Here is a 27,803-nt window from a genome sequence, read left to right as displayed (position 1 = left end):
TCAGTGGTGGTAGATGACAGAACAAGGAGCAATGGTCTCAAGTTGCAGTGGGGGAGGTCTAGGTTGGATATTAGGAAACACTATTTCACTAGGAGGGTGGTGAAGCACTGGAATGGGTTACCTAGGGAGGTGGTGGAATCTCCATCCTTAGAGGTTTTTAAGGCCCGGCTTGACAAAGCCTTGGCTGGGACGATTTAGTTGGTATTGGTCCTTCTTTGAGCAGGGGATTGGACTAGATGACCTCCTGAGGTCTCTTCCAACCCTAATCTTCTATGATTCTATGATTCTTTGGGCCAGATCCAGAGCTCACTTACACTCAGACAAAACAGGAGTAGATCCAGATTTCAGCTGAGTTACTAATTTTTCCACTAGTTTTACTAAGATCTGAATCTGCTTCTCTGAGTCCTTATCACTCCTGGGTACGATGTATCAGTTCCCAACACTAATTCAAGGCAAAAGATGGCTCTTTAATGCAACATGCTTTAGTAAACAAATGTAGCTGTCAATGTTTCATTGTAAATGTGGTCTTACTTTAATCAGGGCCAGCACAACAAATATTGGCTGTTTAGGTCTCTGCTGCCGGACAGTGTAGTAAAGGGGATCTTCTTAAAGGGATAAGCTTCCCCACATCCCATAGCTGTGTTCAGAGCTGGAAGTGGGGCAGCTGTGCCATACCTGCATCAACTCCTGGCCTGAGCCGCCCTCCTAATGGTATGAAGGGTGCCCTGAAAAGCGCAGACCGCTCCAAGCTGTCCTAACTGCTGAGGTGCAAGGAGTAGCTGGACTGAAGCCAGCTCTAAAAATGTAGGGCCAGATTTGTAAAGGTATTTAGGTGCTCAAAGATGCAAATAGGCACCTAGTGGGATTTTCAAATGCCTCTAGGTGCCTATCTGGTATAGACTGAAAACTTCTATCTATCTGGTGGTCGGTCACAGCCTGCCTATCCTCATCTGTCTCCAGCTGTGAGGAACGCCAATGTGACCGATTGCTACTAGTGGTTATGAACTGCCAGGCCTCCTCTCTTTGATTTCCTGTCTCTCTGACTCCTTCATAGCCAGCTCCTTTCTTTCCTGAAGCTGGGGTGCTGATGTTTCCTGAATCTTGCTGTCTTTGAACTCCTCAGAAGCATCTCTACATGCCCCACCCATCCAAGACTCTTTTCCTCCAGCACAGCAACCACTACTTGTGTCCCTTCTGGCTTCCAGCAGGAAAGAACCCATGACACATCCATTGCAGATCATCACCAGTGTTCCATCACTGGCAATTTTGAAATCACAGTTGCAGAAAATTGTTAAGGAAGGCAAAGGGCTACAAGCAGAAATCTATGGCCGGCAGAGTTAAGGACAATAGGAAAGAGTTTTAAAAGTATATTGGGAACAAAAAATATCCTGACAATGGTACTAGTCCAGTACTAGATGGAAATGGTAGAATTATCAGTAATAATGCAGAAAAGGCAGAAGTAATCAATACATATTTCTGTTCTATATTTGGGGGTAAAAGAGATGATATAGTCATCCCACAGGATGATGATGATGATGATGATGATGAAATATCTTCCATTCCAACTGTAACTCAGGAAGATGTTAAAAAGCACCTACAAGAGTTAGACATTTTTAAATCAGCAGGTCCAGATAACTTGCATCCAAGAGTTTTAAAAGAACTGCCTGAGAAGCTTGCAGGACCATTAATGTGGGTGTAAGCAAACAATATGTATTTTAATATGCCTAAATCTAGGAACTAAGAATGAAGTCCATACTTACACAATAGAGCACTCTGTCCTGGGAAGCAGTGACTGCAAAAAAGATTTGAGGATCATGGTGGATAATCAGCTGAACATGAGCTCCCAGTGTGACACTGAAGCTAAAGAGCTAATGTGAGCCTGGGATGCATAAACAGGAGAAGCTAAAGTAGGAGTAGAGAGGTTATTTTACCTCTATGTTTGGCACCAGTGTGACTGCTGCTGGAATACTGTGTTCAGATCTGGTGCCCACAATTGAAGATAAATTGATAAAGATTCACAAAAGAGCCAGGAGAATGATTAAAGGATTAGAAAACATGCCTTATAGTGAGTGAGACTCAAAGTGCTCAATCTATTTAACATAAGAAAGAGAAGCTGAATGGGTGATTTGATTACAATCTGTAAGTACTTACATGGGGAACAAATATTTAATAATGGGCTCTTCAAACTAGCAGAGAAAAGGTATAACAGGATCCAGTGGCTGGAAGTTGAAGCTAGACAAATTCAGATTGGAAATACAGTGTAAAATTTTAATGGTAAGAGTAATTAATCATTGCAACAATTTATGAAGGGTCGTGGGGGATTCTCCATCAATGACAATTTTAAAATAAAGATTGGATATTTTTCTAAAACATCTACTCTGTGAATTATTCTGGCGAAGCTCTGTGGCCTGTGTGATACAGGAGCTCAGACTAGATGATCACAATCGTCCCTTCTGACCTTGTAATCTATGAATCTGCATCTTTAGGTGATTAAATCTGGTCCTTATTGTGCCCTGGGTTGCTGCTTGTGTGGCCCATGCCTAATGCTGTCCAGACTTTAATACAAATATTTAAACACATACAAGAAAACCATATATTAGTGGAACATTAATGTTCATGTGTAAAACCTCCAACAGTCAGGCAACTCAGAGTTAAAGATCCCATGGAAACATAACTGTCTCCCTTTGCATCTCTACTATTAGAATCAGGTTATTTCTTTCACAATCGCTCACAATACTGGACAGTCTCACATAAAACTGGGTAAATATTTATTTGACAAAGATGGATTAACCATGTGCAGCATACACATAATTCACATATTAACTGCCACAAATTATTTGATTATACAGGTACATTGAACTATGCTCCCAGAACATTAAGTAGTGGGCCATACTAGTAGGAAATGATTTCTTTAACAAATAATAAAAAATAAACTATGTATTCGTGTATATTACATTTCAAACAGAAAGAAAAATGTTGAACTTTATAAGTAACTTAATCCCTCTTCCCAGGAACAGTCTTTCTGCCCATGCAGATCTTCCATATTTACTGAATATTTGGAATTCCAATCTCGTTCAAAAAGCTTTTTTAATTGTTCCTGTATAACTGGCTTCTTTCTTTGAGGATCTGTTGAAGTCTGGTTGACAATCAACCCAACTCCAGCTGTATTACTAAAGTAATCTTTTGACCAGTTGGAAGTCCCTACAGGATAGAAACATTGATGGTTAACAAGGAAACACCAATTTTATGTCAAATATTTTGTTGGGCAGAGAGGCAAATGGGAAATGTGACATTGGATGAATTTTCAAGCCTGGGGCCTAATGTTAGACTCTTCAACACATATTTAAGGCACCTAAATATAAGTGGACTGATTTTCAGAAACGTGGTACAACCACAAATGCCATTAAACTCAATGGGAGCTGCAAGTCGTCAGCATCTTTGAAAATCAGGCCAGCTGTTTCTCATCTGAGGGCTCCAATATAGACAAGCAACTTTAAGTGGCAACTGGAGGCTCTTTAGGAATCTAATACAATGGAGGTTGTGGCACAGATGCACTGAATGTACCCATTATAGAAATAGGAGCAAGCCACAAAGTTTGGATTGGGGGGGAGGGGTTTCCAGGTCTGATATTTTGGTTCAGGTCCATATCTAGTAAATTTATTTCACTCCGCACTCTCTCTCTCTCTCAGTTTTCAGGGTGGCAGTGCCTTAGCTACCTCAGTGACAATGCAAACTCTGCAAAGCTTTTAAACTATCAGAAGAAAAAGACTAAACAAAAATAAGGTTTGAAGCTGAACTTTACTTGTTACAAGAAAACAGGGTCTAGCTGAATACAACACCTACAACCACTGTGTCCTATACTTGCAAGTGTCAATGCTATTAACTAGATGTCCCACATCAAGGTAGGGATCTAGCTGAATGTGATTTCTGAAGCTCTGTCAACAGCTACCATAACACAAAGCATTGAGCACTGTGAATAAATCCAAATTTTAGCACGTAGGGTTTCTGTGGCAGGTGGTCTGACTCAGACAAATCTCCCATTCATTCCAATGGGTGCTTTGGGTAGAAAATAAATTATCTTTGTAACTAACTGCACCTCTATCTTCTGAAGATAATTCAACAGGACACAAACCCACACTGACAGGGTGGTGAACTTGGTGACCTCTTCCATCACTTACTCTCATCTAGGATTCTAATACGAGAATGAGACATCAATGCCAACATGGTGGTTAATAATTTAGGGTGTCTGAGGCCCCTATATCCTCCACTCCACTCCTGAAATACTGCTTAACAAACAACTGGTCAATGGATTTCTCACATTAAGCTTTTGTTAAAGCAAAATAACGTTTTTTTCCCCTGGAATACTAAGTGTCATTGCATGAATCTAAACACACAATTTATGAGATTACTGCGAGTGCTTGACAATAATACTAATCTCCGCTCATTCAGGGCCATGCACTTCATTCTTAATGGTTCACAATCCAACAAAATAATCTCTTGCTGAATTTGCCCTACATTATTTCCCCCTGTCATGTCTTTACTCTTCTATCCAGTGCAAATATTTTGCTAAAGCTATCCACTATATGTTTCTGCCCTCTTCATGGTAAATTTAGCCAGCATTTGATATGACACCCAATCCCATTTCAGCTCTGTCCCAACCCTGTAGTCCTGATCATGTCTTAAACTATACATATTCAAAATAGGACACTTACCAATATACGCCACTTTATCAGTGACCATATATTTGTTGTGGTTCACTCTCCCGAAAGGGATGTTTGTGTGATTCAGAACTGGAACAATGAAGATTTTCTGGATGGAAAATAATTACAAAGCATACATAGAATTACTGGAGTGAAGCATAGATTATATTATTGGATGCTGCAAACTTTCTTTGTTTTCAAATAAAAGTCTATATAGAATAGAATAGGACAATGTTTTCAAAAGCTCCAGCTTTAGATGGTTTATAAGACAGATTTTGCTATTAGTCAAGAAATCTAACTTGGACAAACTGGTGATTCCACTGGGAGCAAAACTGGATTAAGACAGTGCGATCAGGAAAGGATAATATGTACTTCACAATGTTCCATCTGTGAAAGAGCTATCATATTACAGTAAAGACAACTAAATACAGTTTTAGACAGATGTTTAATAGTCTTACTATTCTGCATTCATCATTGATTGCTGAGCATTACTGCACAATTGAATGGGATGATCCCAGACAGGGAGTTGTATTGCAAAGAGCAACAGTGCCTTACAATTTTTTTACTTTAATTAAAAATTACATTTCAAATAATTATTTGTTATCTTCCCTGCTAAAAATCCATCCATCTTGATTCTGTTATTCTCCTCTATCCATCTATCTGCACTAAGATGGGCACCCCCCACCCAGCCAGGACTTTCACCCTACTAACCACCTTGGTGTATTTGCAGAGAGGTCACTAGCAAGGAGTCCCATTCATAAAAGTAAAGGAGGACTTGTGGCACCTTAGAGACTAACAAATTTATGTGAGCATAAGCTTTTGTGAGCTACAGCTCACTTAGAATAGAATCATAGAATAACAGAGTTGGAAGGGACCTCTGGAGGCCATCTAGTCCGACCCCCTGCCCAGAGCAGGACCAATCCCAACTAAATCATCCTAGCCAGGGCTTTGTCAAGCCTGACCTTAAAAACTTCTAAGGAAGGGGATTCCACCACCTCCCTAGGTAACGCATTCCACTGTTTCACCACCCTCCTTGTGAAAAAGTTTTTCCTAATATCCAACCTAAACCTCCCCCACTGCAACTTGAGACCATTACTCCTTGTCCTGTCATCTGCTATCACTGAGACTAGTCTAGATCCATCCTCTTTGGATCCACCTTTCAGGTAGTTAAAAGCAGCTATCAAATCCCTCCTCATTCTTCTCTTCCGTAGATTAAACAATCCCAGTTCCCTCAGCCTCTCCTCATAACTCATGTGTTCCAGTCCCCTAATCATTTTTGTTGCCCTTCGCTGGACTCTCTCCAATTTATCCACATCCTTCTTGTAGTGTGGGGCCCAAAACTGGACACAGTACTCCAGATGAGGCCTAACCAATGTCGAATAGAGGGGAACGATCACGTCCCTCGATCTGCTGGCAATGCCCCTACTTATACATCCCAAAATGCCATTGGCCTTCCTGGCAACAAGGGCACACTGTTGACTCATATCCAGCTTCTCGTCCACTGTCACCCCTAGGTCCTTCTCTGCAGAACTGCTGCCTAGCCATTCGGTCCCTAGTCTGTAGCGGTGCATTGGATTCTTCCATCCTAAGTGCAGGACTCTGCACTTGTCCTTGTTGAACCTCATCAGATTTCTTTTGGCCCAATCCTCCAATTTGTCTAGATCCCTCTGTATCCTATCCCTCCCCTCCAGCGTATCTACCACTCCTCCCAGTTTAGTGTCATCTGCAAACTTGCTGAGGGTGCAATCCACACCATCCTCCAGATCATTAATGAAGATATTGAACAAAACCAGCCCCAGGACCGACCCTTGGGGCACTCCGCTAGATGCCGGCTGCCAACTAGACATGGAGCCATTGATCACTACCCGTTGAGCCAGACAATCTAGCCAGCTTTCTACCCACCTTGTAGTGCATCCATCCAGCCCATACTTCTTTAACTTGCTGACAAGAATGCTGTGGGATACCGTGTCAAAAGCTTTGCTAAAGTCGAGGAATAACACGTCCACTGCTTTCCCTTCATCCACAGAACCAGTTATCTCATAATAGAAGGCAATTAGATTAATCAGGAATGACTTTCCCTTGGTGAATCCATGCTGACTGTTCCTGATCACTTTCCTCTCCTCTAAGTGCTTCAGAATTGATTCCTTGAGGACATGCTCCATGATTTTTCTGGGGACTGAGGTGAGGCTGACCGGCCTGTAGTTCCCAGGATCCTCCTTCTTCCCTTTTTTAAAGATGGGCACTACATTAGCCTTTTTCCAGTCTTCCGGGACTTCCCCCGATCACCATGAGTTTTCAAAGATAATGGCCAAAGACTCTGCAATCACATCCGCCAATTCCTTTAGCACTCTCGGATGCAACACATCCAGCCCCATGGACTTGTTCACGTCCAGTTTTTCTAAATAGTCCCGAACCACTTCTTCCTTCACAGAGGGCTGCCCACCTCCTCCCCATGCTGTGCTGCCCAGTGCAGCAGTCTGGGAGCTGACCTTGTTCGTGAAGACAGAGGCAAAAAAAGCATTGAGTACATTAGCTTTTTCCACATCCTCTGTCACTAGGTTGCCTCCCTCATTTAGTAAGGGGCCCACACTTTCCTTGGCTTTCTTCTTGTTGCCAACATACCTGAAGAAACCCTTCTTGTTACTCTTAACATCCCTCGCTAGCTGCAACTCCAGGTGTGATTTAGCCTTCCTGATTCCATTCCTACATGCCTGAGCAATATTTATATACTCATCCCTGGTCATTTGTCCAGTCTTCCACTTCTTGTAAGCCTCTTTTTTGTGTTTAAGATCAGCAAGGATTTCACTGTTAAGCCAAGCTGGTCGCCTGCCGTATTTACTATTCTTTCTACACATCGGGATGGTTTGTCCCTGTAACCTCAATAAGGATTCTTTAAGATACAGCCAGCTCTCCTGGACTCCTTTTCCCCTCATGTTATTCTCCCAGGGGATCTTGCCCATCAGTTCCCTGAGGGAGTCAAAGTCTGCTTTTCTGAAGTCCAGGGTCCGTATTCTGCTGCTCTCCTTTCTTCCTTGTGTCAGGATCCTGAACTCGACCGTCTCATGGTCACTGCCTCCCAGGTTCCCATCCACTTTTGCTTCCCCTACTAATTCTTCCCGGTTTGTGAGCAGCAGGCCAAGAAGAGCTCCATCCTTAGTTGGTTCCTCCAGCACTTGCACCAGGAAATTGTCCCCTACAGTTTCCAAAAACTTCCTGGATTGTCTGTGCATGGCTGTATTGCTCTCCCAGCAGATATCAGGATGATTGAAGTCGCCCATGAGAACCAGGGCGTGCGATCTAGTAGCTTCTGCGACTTGCCGGAAGAAAGCCTCGTCCACCTCATCCCCCTGGTCCGGTGGTCTATAGCAGACTCCCACCACGACATCACCCTTGTTGCTCACGCTTCTAAACTTAATACAGAGACTCTCAGGTTTTTCTGCAGTTTCATACTTGAGCTCTGAGCAGTCATACTGCTCCCTTACATATAGTGCAACTCCCCCACCTTTTCTGGCCTCCCTGTCCTTCCTGAACAGTTTATATCCATCCATGACAGTACTCCAGTCATGCGAGTTATCCCACCAAATCTCCGTTATTCCAATCATATCATAATTCCCTGACTTTGCCAGGACCTCCAGTTCTCCCTGCTTGTTTCCCAGGCTTTGTGCATTTGTATATAGGCACTTGAGATAACCAGCTGCTCGCCCCTTGTTCTCAGTATGAGGCAGGAGCCCTCCCCTTTCGCGTTCTCCTGCTCGTGCTTCCTCCCGGTATCCCAATTCCCCACTTATCTCAGGGCTTTGGTCTCCTTCCCCCGGTGAACCTAGTTTAAAGGCCTCCTCACTAGGTTAGCCAGCCTGCTCGCGAAGATGCTCTTCCCTCTCTTCACTAAGTGGAGCCCGTCTCTGCCTAGCACTCCTCCTTCTTGGAACACCTTCTTAGAACACTTCATCGGATGCATAAATTTGTTAGTCTCTAAGGTGCCACAAGTCCTCCTTTTCTTTTTATGGATACAGACTAACACGGCTGCTACTCTGAAACCATTCATAAAAGTGTAAGTGGTGCTACTAATCAGACAAAGTGTAATTTCTTAACCATGCCACACCAGAAAGATGATGCTGTGAAAGTTGTTAGAAGGTGTGAAGTTGAGCTTGTCAATTAAATTACCACAACAATTGTAATGAGTCAGCTATCCTCTTTGTAGATTCCTTTGCTTCTGCACTAATATTGCAAACTGCTTGAGATAAGTACAGCCATTGCTTTCTAGAAGAATATCATCATCATCATCATGAGAAATCCCACAGGGAAGTAGATTCCTTGCAGATCAAGTGCCAGCTGGCTCAGTCTTGAGCTAGGTCCTTAAGATGGTCCAGCTGTATATTCAGTTTACATCTATCACTGGCAATCACATCGCACCACCAAAGCTTTTGGCAACTACGTAATCACTATTCATATAGTGGCATTAGTAAATATGCTTCATAATTCACTGGTTTTCCACCCTAATAATATGTCCAAGAAAGCTGCTGAAATCAAACCAGTGGAAGAGGTTGCTGGGTTCAGTTAAGAATAATGTTGAATAACATCACCTAGGCCCAAATTTCAAAGGGACATTGCTTCAAGGTCTGTAATAAAAGTTGTATGCACATGCAATTGCGTATACAGGTCTACATTTATACACACAAGTAGTTGTGCTGCCTGCTTGAAAGCTGCCTTTTTTTAAAGGATGGCCCATTCTGTCAAAAGAGTTTTCTTATCTTACCACATCGATGGTGATGTTGGTATGTGGATCACTGAGATCACGAAGTGACTGCAAGTAATGGAACATGGACGGGTCAGTGTGGAGCCAGCAGCTGATCAAAAGCCTGATATGTACGTTGCGGCTGAATGCCACACCTCTCAGAGCATTGTCAATGTCTGGCCAGTATCTATTGGAATGAAAGTAAATGAAAAGAAAAATACATTCCGAGAAAATTGAGACAAGAAATATCTACCACCACATTGATAACAAAATAACCATAGCAATAATAATGTAGGGCTGGATCATTCCTTTGAAGGTACTACCTGGAGTCAAAGGCAATGGGAAGCCCTGGGGAAAACCAGGAAACATTTTGCAGAATGACTCCTGGATGTGTCACGTGCACAGAGGCTGCTCCCACTCTATACATTGGTCCCACTCCATCAGCCAGCGGAGATGGAGGAAAGGGCACGGCACCACCTTCTCTCCACCCCTGCCTGTCCCTGTTAGTATGCTGTAAGACCACAAAGGAGTAGAGACCCTGCTCTGAGTGCAGGGACTGCTGTTCTTTCTGGCACTTGTATGAGCCACGCTGTGGGGGAAGGCTGATGACAACTTCCATGGAGGGCAGAATATGGCCCATAATTACTAACTCTTAACACCTGTGTAGCACTTTCATCCCCTATATTATAAAGCACTTTACAGAGGAGAGGGAGCATTATTAGCCCTGTTATACCAATGGGGAAACTGACACACAGAAACTTGCCCAAGTTTCCCCAGCAAGACTGTGGTAGGTTAATTTCCTTAACCTATTCCCCTGCCACTGAGAGATATCTGAGTGCTTCCAAAGGGAATTATTAACCAAGAAAACAAAGACCTAGGGCTTGTTTCCTCAGACCTACACACACACACACACACACACACACACACACACACGTCATCCCACTGACGGCAACAGAGCTACTCATGTGTTTTCAGAATCACGTCCATGAGCCATAATAGACTTGGAAGTCATTGAAAAACACTCTGTTTAGGGACCATTCTCCATTGTTTTACCAGTTTTTAATTAATTAACCCCTGGGTATGAAAACAGAAGCTTTGCTCCTTCCGAGTTCAGCTGCTTCTTTCTGCCCAACCTGATCTAATCAGCAGGTTGCTGTGGAGATGTCCAAGGGCTCAATCCTGCATTCCCTGGACCCCCCTCAAACGTCCATTTGCATCAGATCGAGCCCTCGAGAACATAAACGGGGGATTAAGGCTTCAAATGGAGAATGCACAACATTAATAAATGGACCCCTAAGGGGAAAAAGAGCCTGTTTTCATGCAAATATTCTTAGTGAAAAAGAATGGGAGAAGAGAAAGACAGAAAATCAAATATGTGACATAGAAACAGAATTTCCTCCGAACTGTCTGATTTGCAAAATTATCCATCAGGTGGCAGCTGGTCGGTGAGTGATTACATAATACTTTGATATTGGGGGAAGCTTTCTAAATGAAAGGATAGTTAAGCACTGGAATAAGCTTCCAAGGGAGGTTGTGGACTCCCCGTCATTATTGGTTTTAAGAATAAGTTAGACAAACATGTGTCAGAAATGGTCCAGGTTTACTTGGTCCTGCTTCAGTGCTGGGGGGCTGGGCTAGATGACCTCTCAAGATCCTTTTCAGCCCTACATTTCTATGATTCTATAACCCATCTCTCTATATAGATGCCTAGGGCTGCAGGTAATACACACTGTCATGTGTTCATTGTGGAACAATGATCACTCCTGAGCACATGTAGCGTGATATGACTGTTGATAGATGCATAAACTAAATGGCAACACAGGGCTCAATCTCTTCCTCCCAGGAGACTTGAAGCAACACACACATTATTACATATGATCTCTCATCATTACATATGATCTCTATCAAAGATAACCCAGGAGTGCTAGATACAGATATAATTTAAAATACTCAGAGAGGTTGGCTGCATATAAACTTCCTAATTCAAGTGCAGCTGAGGGTTTTTGAGGTTTTTTAAAAAACACCTAATGACTCAACAGATTTCTGTGTTACTCAGAGTGAAGCTCATGGTCATTATATAATTCTAAACACAGAGAGAATTTGCTAGTGGTCCACAGAGCACTAGCTGACCATAATAGTGTCGACTACTTCCCTTCTTTTATCGCTCCTTCTGCAGGCGTTCACAGCTTCAGTGAAGAGTCTGAATGCCCATAGAAGTACTCGTAAAGTAGGAGGAAAAAAGCAAAGAATCTTCAGCTAATACTGCAACCATAATGGGAGGAAGTAGGGGAGACCAGAGACCATTGAAAGATGCCAAGAGGAGCAACGTTTTCTTTTGAAAATTTTACCCCAAACATATTTCTGCTAATCTACTCTCCCTAGGTTCTTGTAACTGCTATGCTTTTGCCTTGAGTAAGGTTTGGAGGGAAAGGGCCTGATCCTTCATTGCCCTGCAGCCTGTGTAATTACTTACAGTAAACTTTCTAACAATAAGTGTAGTTTAGCACAACTAGGCTTCCACCGGAGACTGTGGAATCCCCATGACTGAGAACAGGTTGAATGAACACCTGTCAGGGAGGGTCTATGTTTAGTTGGTCCTGCCTAAGCACAGGGGACTGGACTTCATGACTCTTTGAGCTCCCTTCCAGCCCTACATACATTTCTATGAAGCTATGAAGTGAGAGCAAAGTCAATGTGAAATGCTACCAAAACAGAAGGGTAGTGTTTTACACACACTTTGCAATGGCATAACTGCAGAATGTCCAAAGTCTCAGTTCACTCCATGGGTGAAAAAATAATATTAATATATCTGACGGGGGGAAATGCTGCATTTTTGGTAAGAACAAATTTCTGCAAAAGCAAAGGACATTTAGTTATGAATACAGTTGACTGACTGATCCAGGTTTAACCTCCTACTTTGTTGGGTGTCTGAAGCGGGTTGTAGGAAAATACTCCATGACTGAGACATACACATATTCTTCTGCATCATTTATAACATCAATAATAGAAATGAGATCGCGAGTACGACCCTTTGGGCAAAACGCAGGAGGAGAGGCCTGTAAAGGAGGGAAACAAAGTCTGATGATCATCGTACATTTCTCTGTTCCTGTCCTACTATTTAAATTTTCTTTCAACAAACTTTGATTGATTTATATTAACCTCTACTCAGTTTTCATTACACATACAGAATTTCCTGAGTTGTATTCATTTACAGGTTCAGGAACGGTGTAAACAATTTTTAGGTTTGAAAACTGGACCCAAAATCCCAGAATATACTCAATGTGTCCATCAGATAGCTAATATAATGAGGAATTTCAAATCTACTAGCCATTACAAGGTAGTAAAAGAAAGATTAAAAAACCATCATGGGCTAGAATTGCAACACACTATTTACTACAGGCCAGATTTTGCCACTCTTATTCACACTGAGTAATGCATTAATCCTAAAGTAGTCTCATTCAAATGAATGGGAAGACCTGAGCAGTAAGTTATTACATAATGTGAGTGACCTATGGCAAGATCTGTCCCTATGTTTCCATCTGAAGATACAAGGCCTGGTTCTATATCTCTTACTCATGTTGCATCGAACCTTCTTCCATGAGTAGGCTCACGGAAACTTGTGGAATAAGGTGGCTACTCAACCTGAGTAGGGTGTAACTGAGCCCGAGTAAAGAGAAAAAATACAGAATAAGACATTTCCAGCAAATAGTTTTACCATAGTTTACCAAAAAATATTTTAAACTGCTTACAGAAAAATAGGCAGTTGTCAAGGTTCCATTAAACTGCACTTCCAGAGGCCTATACTTGTTAATTTTGGTGGAATAATTGCTCGGCCATGGGGAGGGAATGGTGGCTTTAGCGTGCCCAAGATCCCAGTATGTTCTAAACGTTTTCCATAGATCGCTGGCTAAGCAGCTGCAGTTGTATATCACGGCACCAACTTCTTTCACCTGCAGAGAGAGTAAACATATGTCAAAACCCGCTCTCTTACACCTCATAGGCTTTCTTCATCCCACATTGTTTTTCTGATGTGCCCATATTTTATATTACTGTCATGTGCTTGCATTGAGAAATATAATAAAATATGTGAATGATAAATATGTTTCTCGCACGCCACTGAAATGTATCCCATGGATATCATCTCTACCATGTGTATCGAGGTGAGTTTATGTTTAGCAGTATAAAGTACATCTGACCTGAGAAAATGACCTCCAGTCCATATTTGCACTGCCAATATACATGTGTTTCATGTCTACAATCCAGAATTTGGAATGCAGCACACCTTTGGTCAAATGTCCAAAATTGACCCTTCTCACATGAGCCCCTAAGGAAAGATATTGAGTAAGTGGGGCGGGAAACAAATATGATTTAGCTAAAGTAATTCCCAACACAGTTTTTAATTTTAATATTAACATGAAAATGGAGCATAATCTGTATCATTCTTGTTGTGACCAGAACCTGTATGGATTTCTAGTACTTGTATAATATGGATTTCTAGTATTTGTATAATATATGTATACTTGCTAAAGCTTAACTTTCAGAAAAGTACCTTAAATGTATATCAATATACACAAAGGATCCAATCCAGCAAAGCACTTAAACTCATGCTTACCTTTAACCTTGTGAGTCATCTCATTGATTGCAAATTAAACATGAGCTGGATTGGATCCTTGGGTCCTTGTTTACAACATTGTTTACTTGGGTCCGTGTTTACAACACTGCAGAACTGTAGAGGCCTTGTGAATTACATAGTTACCTTTTTTCTTCAAAACCTTAAGATCAGTTGAATTTACAGCTAAAGTTGGCAGGCTTGTTGCAATATACACTGAGACATTCTCCATAAGTAAACTTTCAAACTTCTTCAGAATATCTTCACCCTATGACAATAAACAGCATGGACCTTCTAAATATAGGTACTTCATTTGAAAGAAACACACACAATACAAGGATGGGAATGTTTTATCTTTAAGTGAGTTTCAGCTAGAGATGGACTAAAGACACAAAATAAAGATCTTGAACCAATTTATAAATACAACTTTGCTTCCTATCAATTAATATCATTTGCTGTAAGATCATTACAGCCAAACACAGAAAACACTAGAACTGAAATATTTCTGGAGTTCAAAGATGAAATGCAAACAGCAACAAAATCTATTGGCTGCTGATACATCAAATTGATTTTCTGAATCATTTCTATTTGACGATGAAAGTAGTAGGGATTATAACAGGATGAGCTGGCCCTTTAAGAGGGTAGGGGCTCAGCTGCACCTCTGCCCCACTTGTCTCTTCTCCCAGGTGAAGGAAATGAGCAAAATCATATGACAGGAAGGTCATAGGAGGGAGGGAGGGAGGGATAAGAGCAGCCTGTGGGTCATGAGGAGAGAGAGAGAAGTACTGGGATGTCAGATAGTATAGGAAGAGGACATGGGAAGGAGTGGCAGGGCAGCCGGGATAGTGGAAAACCCTATTGTGTCAGGTTCTGAAGGCTGGAAACCCATAGAAGAGGGTGAGCAAGGGTTTCTCCTACACTGCCACCTAGTGAGGTGAAGCAGTGATCCCTGCAAACAAGGGCAAGCACATAAAGACTGAATAGAGCAGTCCTACTCAAAGTGGTGGTCCGCAGACCAGTGCCGGTCTGCGAGCCATTGGCTGCCGGTCTGTGTGCACATTGGGAAAAAAAATTGCCGGTCCCCCACATCAGATAGCTTGAGAAGCACTGGAATAGAGGACAGGAGAGGGCAGAGCTGAGCCCAGGGGAAGGGCAGCTTTGGAAGAGAAGAGAGACTCTTGGAAAGGAAAATCAGGGTGGAAGACTCTTTTGGTTTTGTGTTTGCTTGGACTTTGGTACCCCAGAAGGCGTGGCTTTCTTGTGATTTGGCTGGTGGGCTAAGCCGCCTCTGTCATGTCAACCTCCAAAGGCCAAGAGAATGGTATGAGATGAGGGTAAACTGTGGCAATGGAGAGTCCTGGAGCCAGACTGGGTAGGTATACTGCTCTATTGATCATATGTGAGCTTATTCCTGTTTTTCTCTTACCAGTTCAGATGATGAGTCATTTACATTTATATCTTCTCCTGTGAGAGACCAGTAGTAAGAAGCCACATGAATTCTTTCCTGTGCCATGTTGAGGAGACCCATCCAGGCTTGGTATAAGGGTTTCACAGTGGTGCTATTTTTCTCATAAGGCATGTCATAAGGAATACTTTCCACAAGTTCAAAACTGCAATGGCAATTGCATATCATGAGGCAAACATTCGTGAACTGAGAGTCATTCATGCAGGACACTGAAGAATATGCCTCTCTACATGCTGTAATGGACAATTCTAAATTAGAACCCCAAGGGCTGGGCAAGATGACCGGAGAGTGTTTGCTGGCTCTAGCTTCTGTAATCCTATGAGATGTGTAATCAGAAGATTTAATTATCTTCCCAAAATAGTGATGCTTTATAAATGGTTCCAGTATGTTGCTTTGCTATCTTCCTCCTTTTGAGGTTGTTAACATCATGACTATTTCTCTATCAGTTAATTAACTCTGCCCTGGTCTACACTAGGAGTTTAGGTCGAATTTAGCAGCGTTAAATCGATGTAAACCTGCACCCGTCCACACGATGAAGCCCTTTTTTTCGACTTAAAGGGCTCTTAAAATAGATTTCTTTAATCCTCCTCTGACAAGTGGATTAGCACTTAAATCGGCCTTGCCGGGTCGAATTTGGGGTACTGTGGACGCAATTAGACGGTATTGGCCTCCGGGAGCTATCCCAGAGTGCTCTATTGTGACTGCTCTGGACAGCACTCTCAACTCAGATGCACTGGCCAGGTAGACAGGAAAAGGCCCGTGAACTTTTGAATTTCAATTTCCTGTTTGCATGGTCACCTGCAGCTTGCCACACTGGCCAGAGCTCATCAGCAGAGGTGACCATGCAGAGCTCATCAGCAGAGGTGACCATGATGGAGTCCCAGAATCGCAAAAGAGCTCCAGCATGGACCGAACAGGAGGTACGGGATCTGATCGCTGTATGGGGAGAGGAATCCGTGCTATCAGAACTCCGTTCCAGTTTTCGAAATGCCAAAACATTTGTCAAAATCTCCCAGGGCATGAAGGACAGAGGCCATAACAGGGACCCAAAGCAATGCCGCGTGAAACTTAAGGAGCTGAGGCAAGCCTACCAGAAAGGCGAACGGCCACTCCGGGTCAGAGCCAAAACATGCCGCTTCTATGATGAGCTGCATGCCATTTTAGGGGGTTCAGCCACCACTACCCCAGCCGTGTTGTTTGACTCCTTCAATGGAGATGGAGGCAACATGGAAGCAGGTTTTGGGGATGAGGAAGATGATGATGATGAGGTTGTAGATAGCTCACAACAAGCAAGCAGAGAAACCGGTTTTCCTGACAGCCAGGAACTGTTTCTCACCCTGGACCTGGAGGCAGTCCCCCCCGACCCACCCAAGGCTGTCTCCTGGACCTGCCAGGTGGAGAAGGGACCTCTGGTAAGCGTACCTTTTAAAATACTATCCATGGTTTAAAAGCAAGCATGTTTAATGATTAATTTGCCCTGGCATTTCCGGCTCTCCTGGATGTACTCCCAAAGCCTTTGCAAAAGGTTTCTGGGGAGGGCAGTCTTATTGCATCCTCCATGGTAGGACACTTTACCACTCCAGGCCAGTAGCACGTACTCGGGAATCATTGTAGAACAAAGCATTGCAGTGTATGTTTGCTGGCATTCAAACAACATCCGTTCTTTATCTCTCTGTGTTAACCGCAGGAGAGTGATATCATTCATGGTCACCTGGTTGAAATAGGGTGCTTTTCTTAAGGGGACATGCAGAGGTGCCCGTTCCTGCTGGGCTGTTTGCCTGTGGCTGAACAGAAATGTTCCCCGCTGTTAGCCGGGGGTGGGGGGGTGAGGGGTTAGCCACGTGGTGGGGGGAGGCAAAATGCGACCTTGGAACGAAAGCACATGTGCTATGTATGTAATGTTAACAGCAAGGTTTACCCTGAAAGAGTGTAGCTACTGTTTTATAAAATGTGTCTTTTTAAATACCACTGTCCCTTTTTTTTTCTCCACCAGCTGCATGTGTTTCAATGATCACAGGATCTTCTCCTTCCCAGAGGCTAGTGAAGATCAGAAGGCAAAAAAAAAGCGCACTCGTGATGAAATGTTCTCTGAGCTCATGGTGTCCTCCCACACTGACATAGCACAGACAACTGCGTGGAGTCAGACAATTTCTGAGTGCAGGAAAGCACAATATGCCCGGGAGGAGAGGTGGCGGGCTGAAGAGAGTAAGTGGCAGGCTGAAGAGAGGGCTGAAGCTCAAATGTGGCGGCAGCGTGATGAGAGGAAGCAGGATTCAATGCTGAGGCTGCTGGAGGATCAAACCAATATGCTCCAGCATATGGTTGAGCTGCAGAAAAGGCAGCAGGAGCACAAACTGCCACTACAGCCCCTGTGTAACCAACCGGCCTCCTCCCCAAGTTCCATAGCCTCCTCACCCAGACGCCCAAGAACTCGGTGGGGGGGCCTCCGGCCACCCAGCCACTCCACCCCAGAGGATTGCCCAAGCAACAGAAGGCTGGCATTCAATAAGTTTTTAGTTTTAAACTTTTAAAGTGCTGTGTGGCCTTGTCCTTCCCTCCTCCACCACCCCTCCTGGTGCTTCTCTCCTCCACCACCCCTCCTGGGCTACCTTGGTAGTCATCCCCCTATTTGTGTGATGAATGAATAAAGAATGCATGAATGTGAAGCAACAATGACTTTATTGCCTCTGACAGCGGTGATCGAAGGGAGGAGGGGAGGGTGGTTAGCTTACAGGGAAGTAGAGTGAACCAAGGGGCGGTGGGTTTCATCATGGAGAAACAAACAGAACTTTCACACCGTAGCCTGTCCAGTCATGAAACTGGTTTTCAAAGCTTCTCTGATGTGCACCGCGCCCTCCTGTGCTCTTCTAACTGCCCTGGTGTCTGGCTGTGCGAAACCAGCAGCCAGGCGATTTGCCTCAACCTCCCACCCCGCCATAGTCGTCTCCCCCTTACTCTCACAGATATTATGGAGCGCACAGCAAGCAGTAATAACAGTGGGAATATTGGTTTCGCTGAGGTCTAACCGAGTCAGTAAACTTTGCCAGCATGCTTTTAAACGTCCAAATGCACATTCTACCACCATTCTGCACTTGCTCAGCTTGTAGTTGAACAACTCCTGACTACTGTCCAGGCTGCCTGTGTACGGCTTCATGAGCCATGGCATTAAGGGGTAGGCTGGGTCTCCAAGGATACATATAGGCATTTCAACGTCCCCAACGGTTATTTTCTGGTCTGGGAATAAAGTCCCTTCTTGCAGCTTTTGAAACAGACCAGAGTTCCTGAAGATGCGAGCGTCATGTACTTTTTCCAGCCATCCCACGTTGATGTTGGTGAAACGTCCCTTGTGATCCACCAGTGCTTGCAGCACTATTGACAAGTTCCCCTTGCGGTTTATGTACTCGCCGGCTTGGTGCTCTGGTGCCAAGATAGGGATATGGGTTCTGTCTATCGCCCCACCACAGTTAGGGAATCCCATTGCAGCAAAGCCATCCACTATGACATGCACATTTCCCAGGGTCACTACCCTTTATATCAGCAGATCTTTGATTGCGTTGGCTACTTGCATCACAGCAGCCCCCACAGTAAATTTGCCCACTCCAAATTGATGGGTAGCTGTCTGGCGTTGCAAGCTTCCACAGGGCTATTGCCACTCACTTCTCAACTGTGAGGGCTGCTCTCATCTTGGTATTCTTGCACTTCAGGGCAGGGGAAAGCAAGTCACAAAGTTCCATGAAAGTGCCCTTACACATGCGAAAGTTTCGCAACCACTGGGAATCGTCCCAGACCTGCAACACTATGCGGTCCCACCAGACTGTGCTTGTTTCCCAAGCCCAGAATCGGCGTTCCACCGCATGAACCTGGCCCATTAGCACCATGATGCCCACATTGCCAGGGCCCCTGCTTTGAGAGAAGTTGTGTCCATGTCCTCATCACTCACGTCACCGTGCTGACATCGCCTACTCACCCGGTATCGCTTTGCCAGGTTCCGGTGCTGCATTTACTGCTGGATAATGCAAGTGGTTTTTAATGTGCTCCTAATTGCCAAAGTGATCTGAGCTGGCTCCATGCTTGCCGTGGTATGGCGTCTGCACAGAAAAAAGGCACGGAACAATTGTCTGCTGTTGCCCTGACGGAGGGAGGGGCGACTGATGACATGGCTTACAGGGTTGGCTTACAGGGAATTAAAATCAACAAAGGGGGTGGCTTTGCGAGAAACTGAATGGCCCCCTCAAGGATAGAACTCAAAACTGGGTTTGGCAGGCCGTTGATTTCACAGAGGAAGGGAGGGAGGGAGGAGAAAATGAATACAAAACAAATCTGGTCTATTTCTTGTTTTGAGCCACTTCATCTATCTTTATACATCTTGCTGGCAGCAGACTGTGCAGTACGACCGCTAGCCATCGTCATCTCCTGGGTGCTCGGCAGAAGACGGTGCAGTATGACGACTAGCCATCATCTTCTGATAGCTGGAGGTTAAAAGACAGTGCACTGCCGGTAGGACTGAATCGCCACGAGATGAAACTTAAAAGGGAAATGACCTGGCTGAGTCACTCCCATGTTTCCCAGGCGCCCAGTTAAAAGAGCACCCAGGACTATGTCGATGACGGCTACCAGTCATACTGCACTGTCTGCTGCCAAAAGGCAATTAACTGCTGCTGTGTAGCAATGCAGTACCGCGTCTGCCAGCACCCAGGAGACATACGGTGACAGTGAGCTGAGCGGTCTCCATGCTTGCCGTGGTATGGCGTCTGCACAGCTAACTCAAGAAAAAAGGCGCAAAACGATTGTCTGCCCTTGCTTTCACGGAGGGAGGGAGGGAACGGGGGCCTGACAAAATGTACCCAGAACCACCCACGACAATATTTTAGCCCCATCAGGCACTGGGATTTCTACCTAGAATTCAGATGGTCGGCGGAGACTGCGGGAACTGTGGGATAGCTATCCACAGTGCACCGCTCCGGAAGTCGACTGTTGCCTCGGTACTGAAGACACACTCCGCCGACTACATGCACTTAGAGCACTTGTGTGGGGACACACACAATCAACTGAATAAAACCGCTTTCTACAAAACCGACTTCTATAAATTCGACCTAATTTCGTAGTGTAGACATACCCTCTCTCTCTTTCTACAAACCATCAGATCTGGCTTACTTGCATGAATCATTACATCTATTGACATTGTCTTCAGTAATCATCTTGTCTTCCAAGATATCTCCAAAGAGTCCTTGCTCCTCCATCTGCTGGTAACTGCTGATAATGGTTTCTTTGTCCTCTGGAAAATCTATGGTGACTGGTTTTATGATGTAAATAGCCATCAGGACAACAAACCCAACTACTGAAATCACCAGTACAGACTGAAACTAGAAGAGAGTTCATGTTAGAGATGGTTTGTCATAGCTGAAAAGCTTTCCAAGAGCCATTAATACTGTACCGGGTACCTATCACTTTACAAACAAGTACCTGAATGTTAATTCTGCTTTCAGCTACTATCAAACAGTTCATTTGCACCACATATGTCATTCAGATCAAGAACCCTGAGCTTGGGGCTGATTTTACTTTTTAAATTTTATTTTATACCAATACACTAAAAATCCTCTCTTTACCCAAACTTTATTTGACATGTTTCATTTTTCTTTAATTAACACAAGAATAGCAGATATTCATCTGTAACGCAGCCTGAAATATGGAGTCATAATCATAATTTGTATATTTACAAACTTGGAAAAAAAACAACAGGCAGTTTTGCAGTTATATAAATACAAGTCAGAAACATAAAGCTATTTTTTGGTTTCAGGCCGTTGTTTGTTTTTAGACTTCTATAGCTCAAATGTCACTTTGGAAAGTGGAACTTAGCAAACCATTAGTACATGACATCGATAGTGTTCCTCTTTATGGTTTCATTTTGGTCTAACAGCTTGGTGTTTCCCGTTTTCTGTGTCTTTCATAACCAGAATGTCTGGAGAACTTATTTATATACAGGTACTGTCCATGCACTCATTATGAAACTTACAACATAATACTGACCTCTATATGACTTTCCTATATTAAGGAGATCGAGCAATGGAGCAATAATTATAAATGTTAGGATCATTTTTACCTAGTCATGCCCAGACCCTCAAAGGTATTTAGGCACCTAACTCCCACTGATTTCAACTCTAGAGAGTACCTCTTGCAACTCTTAGGAGCTGGGAGTGTTTGGCACCTTGTGGAAGGCACTCAACATCTCTGGGCTCTAAACCTCCAGGGTGTGGACCTTCCTTTCTTATTCATTTGAAAATGCCTGATAAGCCCTAGGTGTAAATGTGAACAAACAAAAATAATTGTAAATAATAGAAATAAGCACAATTACTAAACTTCCATCTTAGATTTTAAACACTCTAAGAAAACAGCTAAAAATACCACTTGTAGTGTAAATATCTGTTTGGTTTTAATTTTTGTGTAAATTCTCTAATGTTTGCAATGCTACCATCAGTTGAAGGGTGAACCTCTGTATAAAACAAACCCACCTAAAATGAGCATTTTGACCTGTAACAATGCTAACAGATTAGAGACGGATCATCTAATTAAGGAATGGTGTGACTCACAGTCCATTCCCACTCTCATTGAAGGCAGTTGCAAAATTCCCATTGATTTGAACAGGGTGAGGATTCCACCCTATGAATGTGAATGGCATGGGTTATATTGCAATATGGGTTTGCCAGGGAAGAAATCCATGTTGAAGACAACCTGGGCTTAGCACCCCTATGCCACAGTACTGGGAGCAAGTTTGGGTGGATAAAATAATTCTAATGGATTGTTACTTGGAGACAGTGGGGACATAAATCAGGGGGAACATTCACCCGCGTACATTCACCCCAGTATAGATAATATTTAGTCCTGCCATGAGTGCAGGGGACTGGACTATGATTCTAAGACACATATACACACAAGGCTCTACGAATTGCTTAATCCCTTAAAATAGTATCCAAGCCTTGCGGATGAATTTCATCCGCTGTATTACGTAGGCCATTTTAAAGGGTAAATCCACAGTAATTTCACTGAAGTCAGTGGCCCAAATCCTCAGCTGGTGAGTAAACTGACAGGGCTCCATTGACTTCAGTGGAGCTGGGCTGATATACACCAGCTGGAGATTTGGCCCACTAAATTTGTCTGTTTATCTATTTGCCTCCTGTCACTGTCGGACCTGAGCACCAATGAAGTACATGGCACTGCTTGCATGAGTGGGCGTTACTCTCACAAGCAAAGGCTGCAGGACTGGTCTCTATATTGTCACACACTGTGGGGCCAATCAGGGCCCCGGTTAAGTTAATGAGGATTTTGGCCACTGACTTTGCTGCAAACAGGCTCAAAGCCAACTGGTAATTCTAACCCATATAATAAAAATATTAAATTGCTATTTTTTTCCCAGTGATCTTGATACAATGCTATGTATTCTCAGTTCTCATTCACTACACCACAGTGTGTTTGAATACCTACCGTTTTGATGCCTTTTTGGTCATTTGAGTTTAATTTCACATAGGAATACTCATTTAACAGCAGGGATTTTTTAAAAGCATTTTTTCCAATCTGCAAAACAAAAACATATGTACAGGGGGGAAAATAAGAAACTGAATTAAGTACTGTGGCAACATTTGTATAAAGCCTGTTACGCACAGAAAACCAGATTACTGCAGTTGTATTTTATGGAGTTCTGGAAATGACAAGTGTACAGAACAATCATCGTATTATGGAACTTTGGTGACATTACCAAAATGACATGGCCCAGTCTTTGCACATGGAATGCATTCCCTGTAACTAATTTGCAAGGAAATGACTCTCTCATTCTTCAGATCTCTCCTCAAGACCCACTTCTACCATGGTGCCTACAAATAAATTGGCCAACTAATAATGCCAAAGTACAGAAGCTAGAGGGGACAGTGGATCTTTTTCAAATCTAAATTGTCTAACATTTTGACTGTATATTTTGTCCTTCTTCCCTACCTTGTGCACCGGGGTTGTCTTCTTAGATTGTAAACTCTTCAAGTCAGAGACTAGGACATGGACCAAGTAGGTCTGCTGAAATCTGCAAGTCTCTTCTCTCCATTGCAGCCATGCTCCAGGAAACTAGCTAACCCCACAGCTCAGGCTATGCTGTCCCCAGATGCAAGCGTCATCAAGGTCTCTAGCCACAGAGTGTCCCTGCTGTAGTGCTGTTCCCAGCCTAGCAGAGGCAACCCCCAGGAGTCACGGAAAGGAGTGGAAACATGGTTGGGTACCTGATGCTTTAAAACAGAGCCACATCCCCTAGACTCACTGAAGCTCACACCCGAGGGCAGGGTAAGAATCGTTAGTGGCTACACTGGGCGTTGCCTGTCCACCTAGGTGCTTTAGCATGGGCTCAGCTGCATCCACAGAACATATAGTGCTGCGTAGGTTTGGTCTGGCAGTGGCTGGCATGCAATCTGGTTGCAGCGCCACTCAGGTTTGGAGCCCACTGTCAGTAGTGTGGGGAGTGACTCACCCGCCCCAACCGGGGCCAGCTCCAACCGTTGCTGCAGTTGGCATCATCGTGCTGGGGCTGGAGCTCAGGAAGAGACAGGACAGGGAACAGTGCCCTGTCTGCACTCAGGGCAGAGCCCTCCCCATCCCTGCAGAAGGGCAGTGACCCCAGAGGCTTGAGCCCTCTGTGAGCCCCCATCCCATTCCCAGCTCCTCATCCTCATGAGGAAGGCAGCAAGCCCACAGGCCTGGGCCCTCTTTGCCCTCCCCACTCTCTATAGTGCACCCATGGAGTCGGGAGGCCACATCCACCCCTGCCTTTCCAATCACTTCACATGCCTAAGGGTCAAACTCACTCCCGAGGTCACTGTAGTTACCTCAGGGAGGAATTTGGCCTTCACGAGGATATTAGGTATTTGTATGTATTCAGAAGCAAAGAGCACATTCTGAGGAAGGGCAGATTCAGCTCTGATAGTGGCAAGAGGGGCCAGTATGGCATGAGCACCTATCCTGTATCTCCTTTCTACACCTCTGCCTCTGTCCCTGAGCCATAATGTATCTGCAACACTGATTGCCTGTAGGGACTGATTCACAAGAGCTGGATGGAGTGAAGGAAAGAGGAGGAGAAGATCTCAGGAAGCAGTGGGAAATCAAGGAGCAATGATGCTGAAATGTAGATTTGGGGAAGGGAAGAGACTCAGATGAAAGAAGAGAATGCAAGAGGAAAGGGTAGAGAAGCTAGAGCAAGAAACACAGAAGAGGAAGAAAAGATGACAGGATAAAATGAGTGAATACAACCACGCATAATAAACAACACCCCACACATGCACAGGAGAGAAAGCTGTGATTCCATCTATGGGACTGGTTATTATTATTTTTAATCATGTTTATTACAGTAGCAGCTAAAGACCAACCAAGAATGGGGCCCCTTTGGGCTAGGCACTGTACAAACACAGAGTATTGAGCAATTTCTGCCCTGAAGAGCTTACGGTCTAAATAGACAAGACAGACACCACGTCGGGGAAGGGATATAGAGTGACCAATGTGATGGTGGCAAACGCCATCTTAGTTCCACCACATTGTTTGGGACGTGGGTTTAGTTAGGAGGCGGTCACCGAAATGGAAAGAAAAGAGGAAGGGGCCATTGAAAGGAAGGGTGGTGTGGGGGACAGGCCAGATGAAAAGAGGGAAAGCAGGCCGGTGTGGAGTGAGGCTGAAGGGAAGAGATTGCGAGGCATACGCTGCGAAGCTGGGAGAGGGGCACTGCCCAGGCTACGGCCTCACCATTTGTAAGCAGGTACACGGAAAAAAAGGCGGCCACCTGGCTGATTTTCTATTCTCGTGCCGGTTGCCAGTCAAGAGATGTAATCTGCTGGGGGTTTGGCTGCGCGCACGGGCAGCCACGTGCGTGGAGGCTCTCGTGATGAGTGGCTGTGCACGTCACGGCTGGGAGCGCGTTGCAGCTCGCACCTACGTCCCAATCTGCATGCACAGTGGGCAGTGTGCCGCATGCCTGGCCCTCCCCTGCCAGCTGCTGAAACCATGCCGGTCCGCCTAGTACTGGGCACGGGACTGGAAGAGGGAGGGACCAGTTACCCGAAGGTGAGGATCGCCATCAGGGAGGGGTAAAGTAAGGAGTGGAGTGGGGGTGGCAGGGGCTCTGGGGAGGGGACAGTTGGGAGAGTCTCCCAAGGGCTCAGCCTCCGGCTCCTGGTAGGTGATGGTTGTAGGGGCTCATTGGCCTGGGGGAAGGGATGGGCAGGCTGATGGTGGGGTAGGTGATGTACCTGAGAGGGGAAGAAGAGGTTCAGGTGGGGGAGGGAGGGAGAAAGGGCAATGTCTCCCCCCTCTTTAAATGGCACTCTGTAGCCCCTGCTGGAGCAGAGGAGGAGCCCTGGAGCAAGCAGCCAGTCAGCACAGGGTAAAGAAAGTCCAGTCAAGCGTGTAGAAAGTTCTCTGAATGTCCAGAGGTCCCTGCTGGGGCAGCTTTTGCAGCTGCACATACGGGAGGCACCACCTGGGTCTTAGTCCCTCCAAAATGGGGGGGTCTCCCCTGCACAGTTCTGGGTCTGGGATGGGGTACTGGGGAGAGGGGCTGCCCTGGCTAGGCTCCATTTTCCCCCCTCCACCCAGTGCAGCAATCCGAGCAGCTGCTGCTTCTGGCTAGAGCGCTTGGTGAGAAACCTTCCATTCTGAGTGGACTTGGTGGAATCAGAGAACTCAGATATAGGAAAGCCCTGTGAGGTGCCATCTAACACATCCCACTTCCCCACGTTAAATGCTTCTTTGCCGCATGTTGTCTGATGCCGGCAGGATGCCTTGAAAGAACTGCAGCCCTGTTATATGCGCCTACAGATACATTATGCCTTAGCATCTAGAACTTGCAAAAGCAGTAATTATCATGTTTCACTTCTCTTTTCCAGTAACAGTTACAAGATGGGTTTGGACAGCAGCATTTCTCTTTTACATATTATCTGAACAGCCTCCCACTCGCCATAAAAAGCACATGGAATAAAACCCCCATTTTGTTCAAATTAGGGAATTCTATGTACCACTGACTCAGATGCATTGAAGTCAATCGAACTATACCTACTTACACAAGCTGAGGATGTGGCCCCAAAGTTTAATTAAAAAAAAAAAAAGAATACACTGTGGAATCAAACAGAACTCTTAAAAGAAAAGCAGAAGTCATAGCCCAATAAGGAACCACAACTCGTTAACAGCTTTGTTTGACTTTGGTAGGCTTTAGTCGCTGAAAGTAACTGACAAAGTGCAAAGAACAAAAGTCTTATTTAATTTTGCTCATCAGATTTCAACAGGCAGGCTAATATTAGACTACCTGGATATACATAGGTTGGGGCATTTAATCGTCATATAGAGGTGGGTTGGGTTTTCCCCCTCAAAAATCCCTTTTGATGGTGTTGTATAAAGGGACTGTTAAATAGTAACAGCAACAAAAGAGCAGCAACTTGGGCTTCTGGTGAGTTTTTTTCTCCATGAGAAATGAACTGTTTCAGATTCCGAATTTCAAACATTTACAAAGATGAGTCTCTAGAATAAAACACCCTCCCCAGATAAAACAGATAGAAGCTGTATTATGTGCCTCAAATTAGTAAGGTGCATTCATCTCCCTGTTTCCCAAAAGTACAAGATGACAGCATAATCCTTCAAAGTACTTACCATCTTGGCAAACTGTCTGCCGTGAAAATGCTCTGCCTTCTTTTGATCAGGCTCACAGCTGCTGTTCTGGCAGCCAGCAGACAAAATCTCCTGCAACACATTTGTCCCCCCTGCCCCCTTTCACATTTGCTTTTTGCTGTAGATAACTTCCTCTTCAGGGTGGGAGTGTCACAAAGCTCATAAATAGATAGAGATCCCAAGTCACTGTCTGGCTCTGCCTATCCGAGTGACGCCTCGGGTTCGGGTGCCCAATCCTCAACTGGTGTAAATTAGCATAGCTTCCACTGAAGTTGCTTTCCAAACAGCCCCTGGGACCCTGCTGCTGTTGAACTAAATGGCAAAATTTCCACTGGCTTCAGTGGTGCAGGATCAAATCCTAGATCAGCACTGAAAGGCTACAGAGAAAGGCTATGTTACGGGGAGTAATCGATCTTCAATGCAGTGTCCACGTGAGATGTTCCAGCAGGTTTACTTCAATAATGTCAACTCTTATTGCACTTAGCACAAGCTCTGAGGGCCCAATCCTGCAAGGTGCCAAGTAACAAGGTGTGCTGAGTACCCTGAACTCCCATTGACTTCAGTGGGTGCTGAGGGGGCTTAGTATACCCAGGAATTGCTTGCATCTTGCAGGAT

The 27,803-nt window shown here is 44.5% G+C and overlaps 1 protein-coding gene across 3 annotated transcripts; it reads right to left on the bottom strand.

Annotated features, from left to right (window-relative positions):
- Window positions 1–2,751: 2,751 nt before the first annotated feature.
- Window positions 2,752–27,321, bottom strand: PLD4 (phospholipase D family member 4). 3 transcript variants are annotated; one of them, XM_043550235.1, is made up of 12 exons: window positions 27,171–27,307; window positions 22,989–23,078; window positions 21,679–21,802; window positions 20,664–20,872; window positions 15,471–15,654; window positions 14,192–14,312; window positions 13,632–13,759; window positions 13,185–13,385; window positions 12,352–12,491; window positions 9,457–9,622; window positions 4,713–4,809; window positions 2,752–3,201 (listed from the first exon to the last, which is right to left on the bottom strand). In XM_043550235.1, the coding sequence occupies exons 4-12, from the start codon at window positions 20,825–20,827 to the stop codon at window positions 2,984–2,986; spliced, it is 1,419 nt and encodes a 472-aa protein (XP_043406170.1). In that variant the 5' UTR covers window positions 20,828–20,872; window positions 21,679–21,802; window positions 22,989–23,078; window positions 27,171–27,307; the 3' UTR covers window positions 2,752–2,983. The 3 variants fall into 3 exon arrangements, with proteins under 3 accessions (XP_043406170.1, XP_037756996.1, XP_037756997.1); XM_037901068.2 differs by lacking the exon at window positions 21,679–21,802 and having other exon boundaries at window positions 27,171–27,321; XM_037901069.2 differs by lacking the exon at window positions 21,679–21,802 and having other exon boundaries at window positions 20,664–20,866; window positions 27,171–27,321.
- Between the last annotated feature and the right edge of the window lie 482 nt (window positions 27,322–27,803).

This window comes from Chelonia mydas, chromosome 6 (assembly GCF_015237465.2).
Source record: "Chelonia mydas isolate rCheMyd1 chromosome 6, rCheMyd1.pri.v2, whole genome shotgun sequence".
Classification (NCBI taxonomy): Eukaryota; Metazoa; Chordata; order Testudines; family Cheloniidae; genus Chelonia; species Chelonia mydas.
This window is presented reverse-complemented; position numbering and strand designations above follow the sequence as displayed.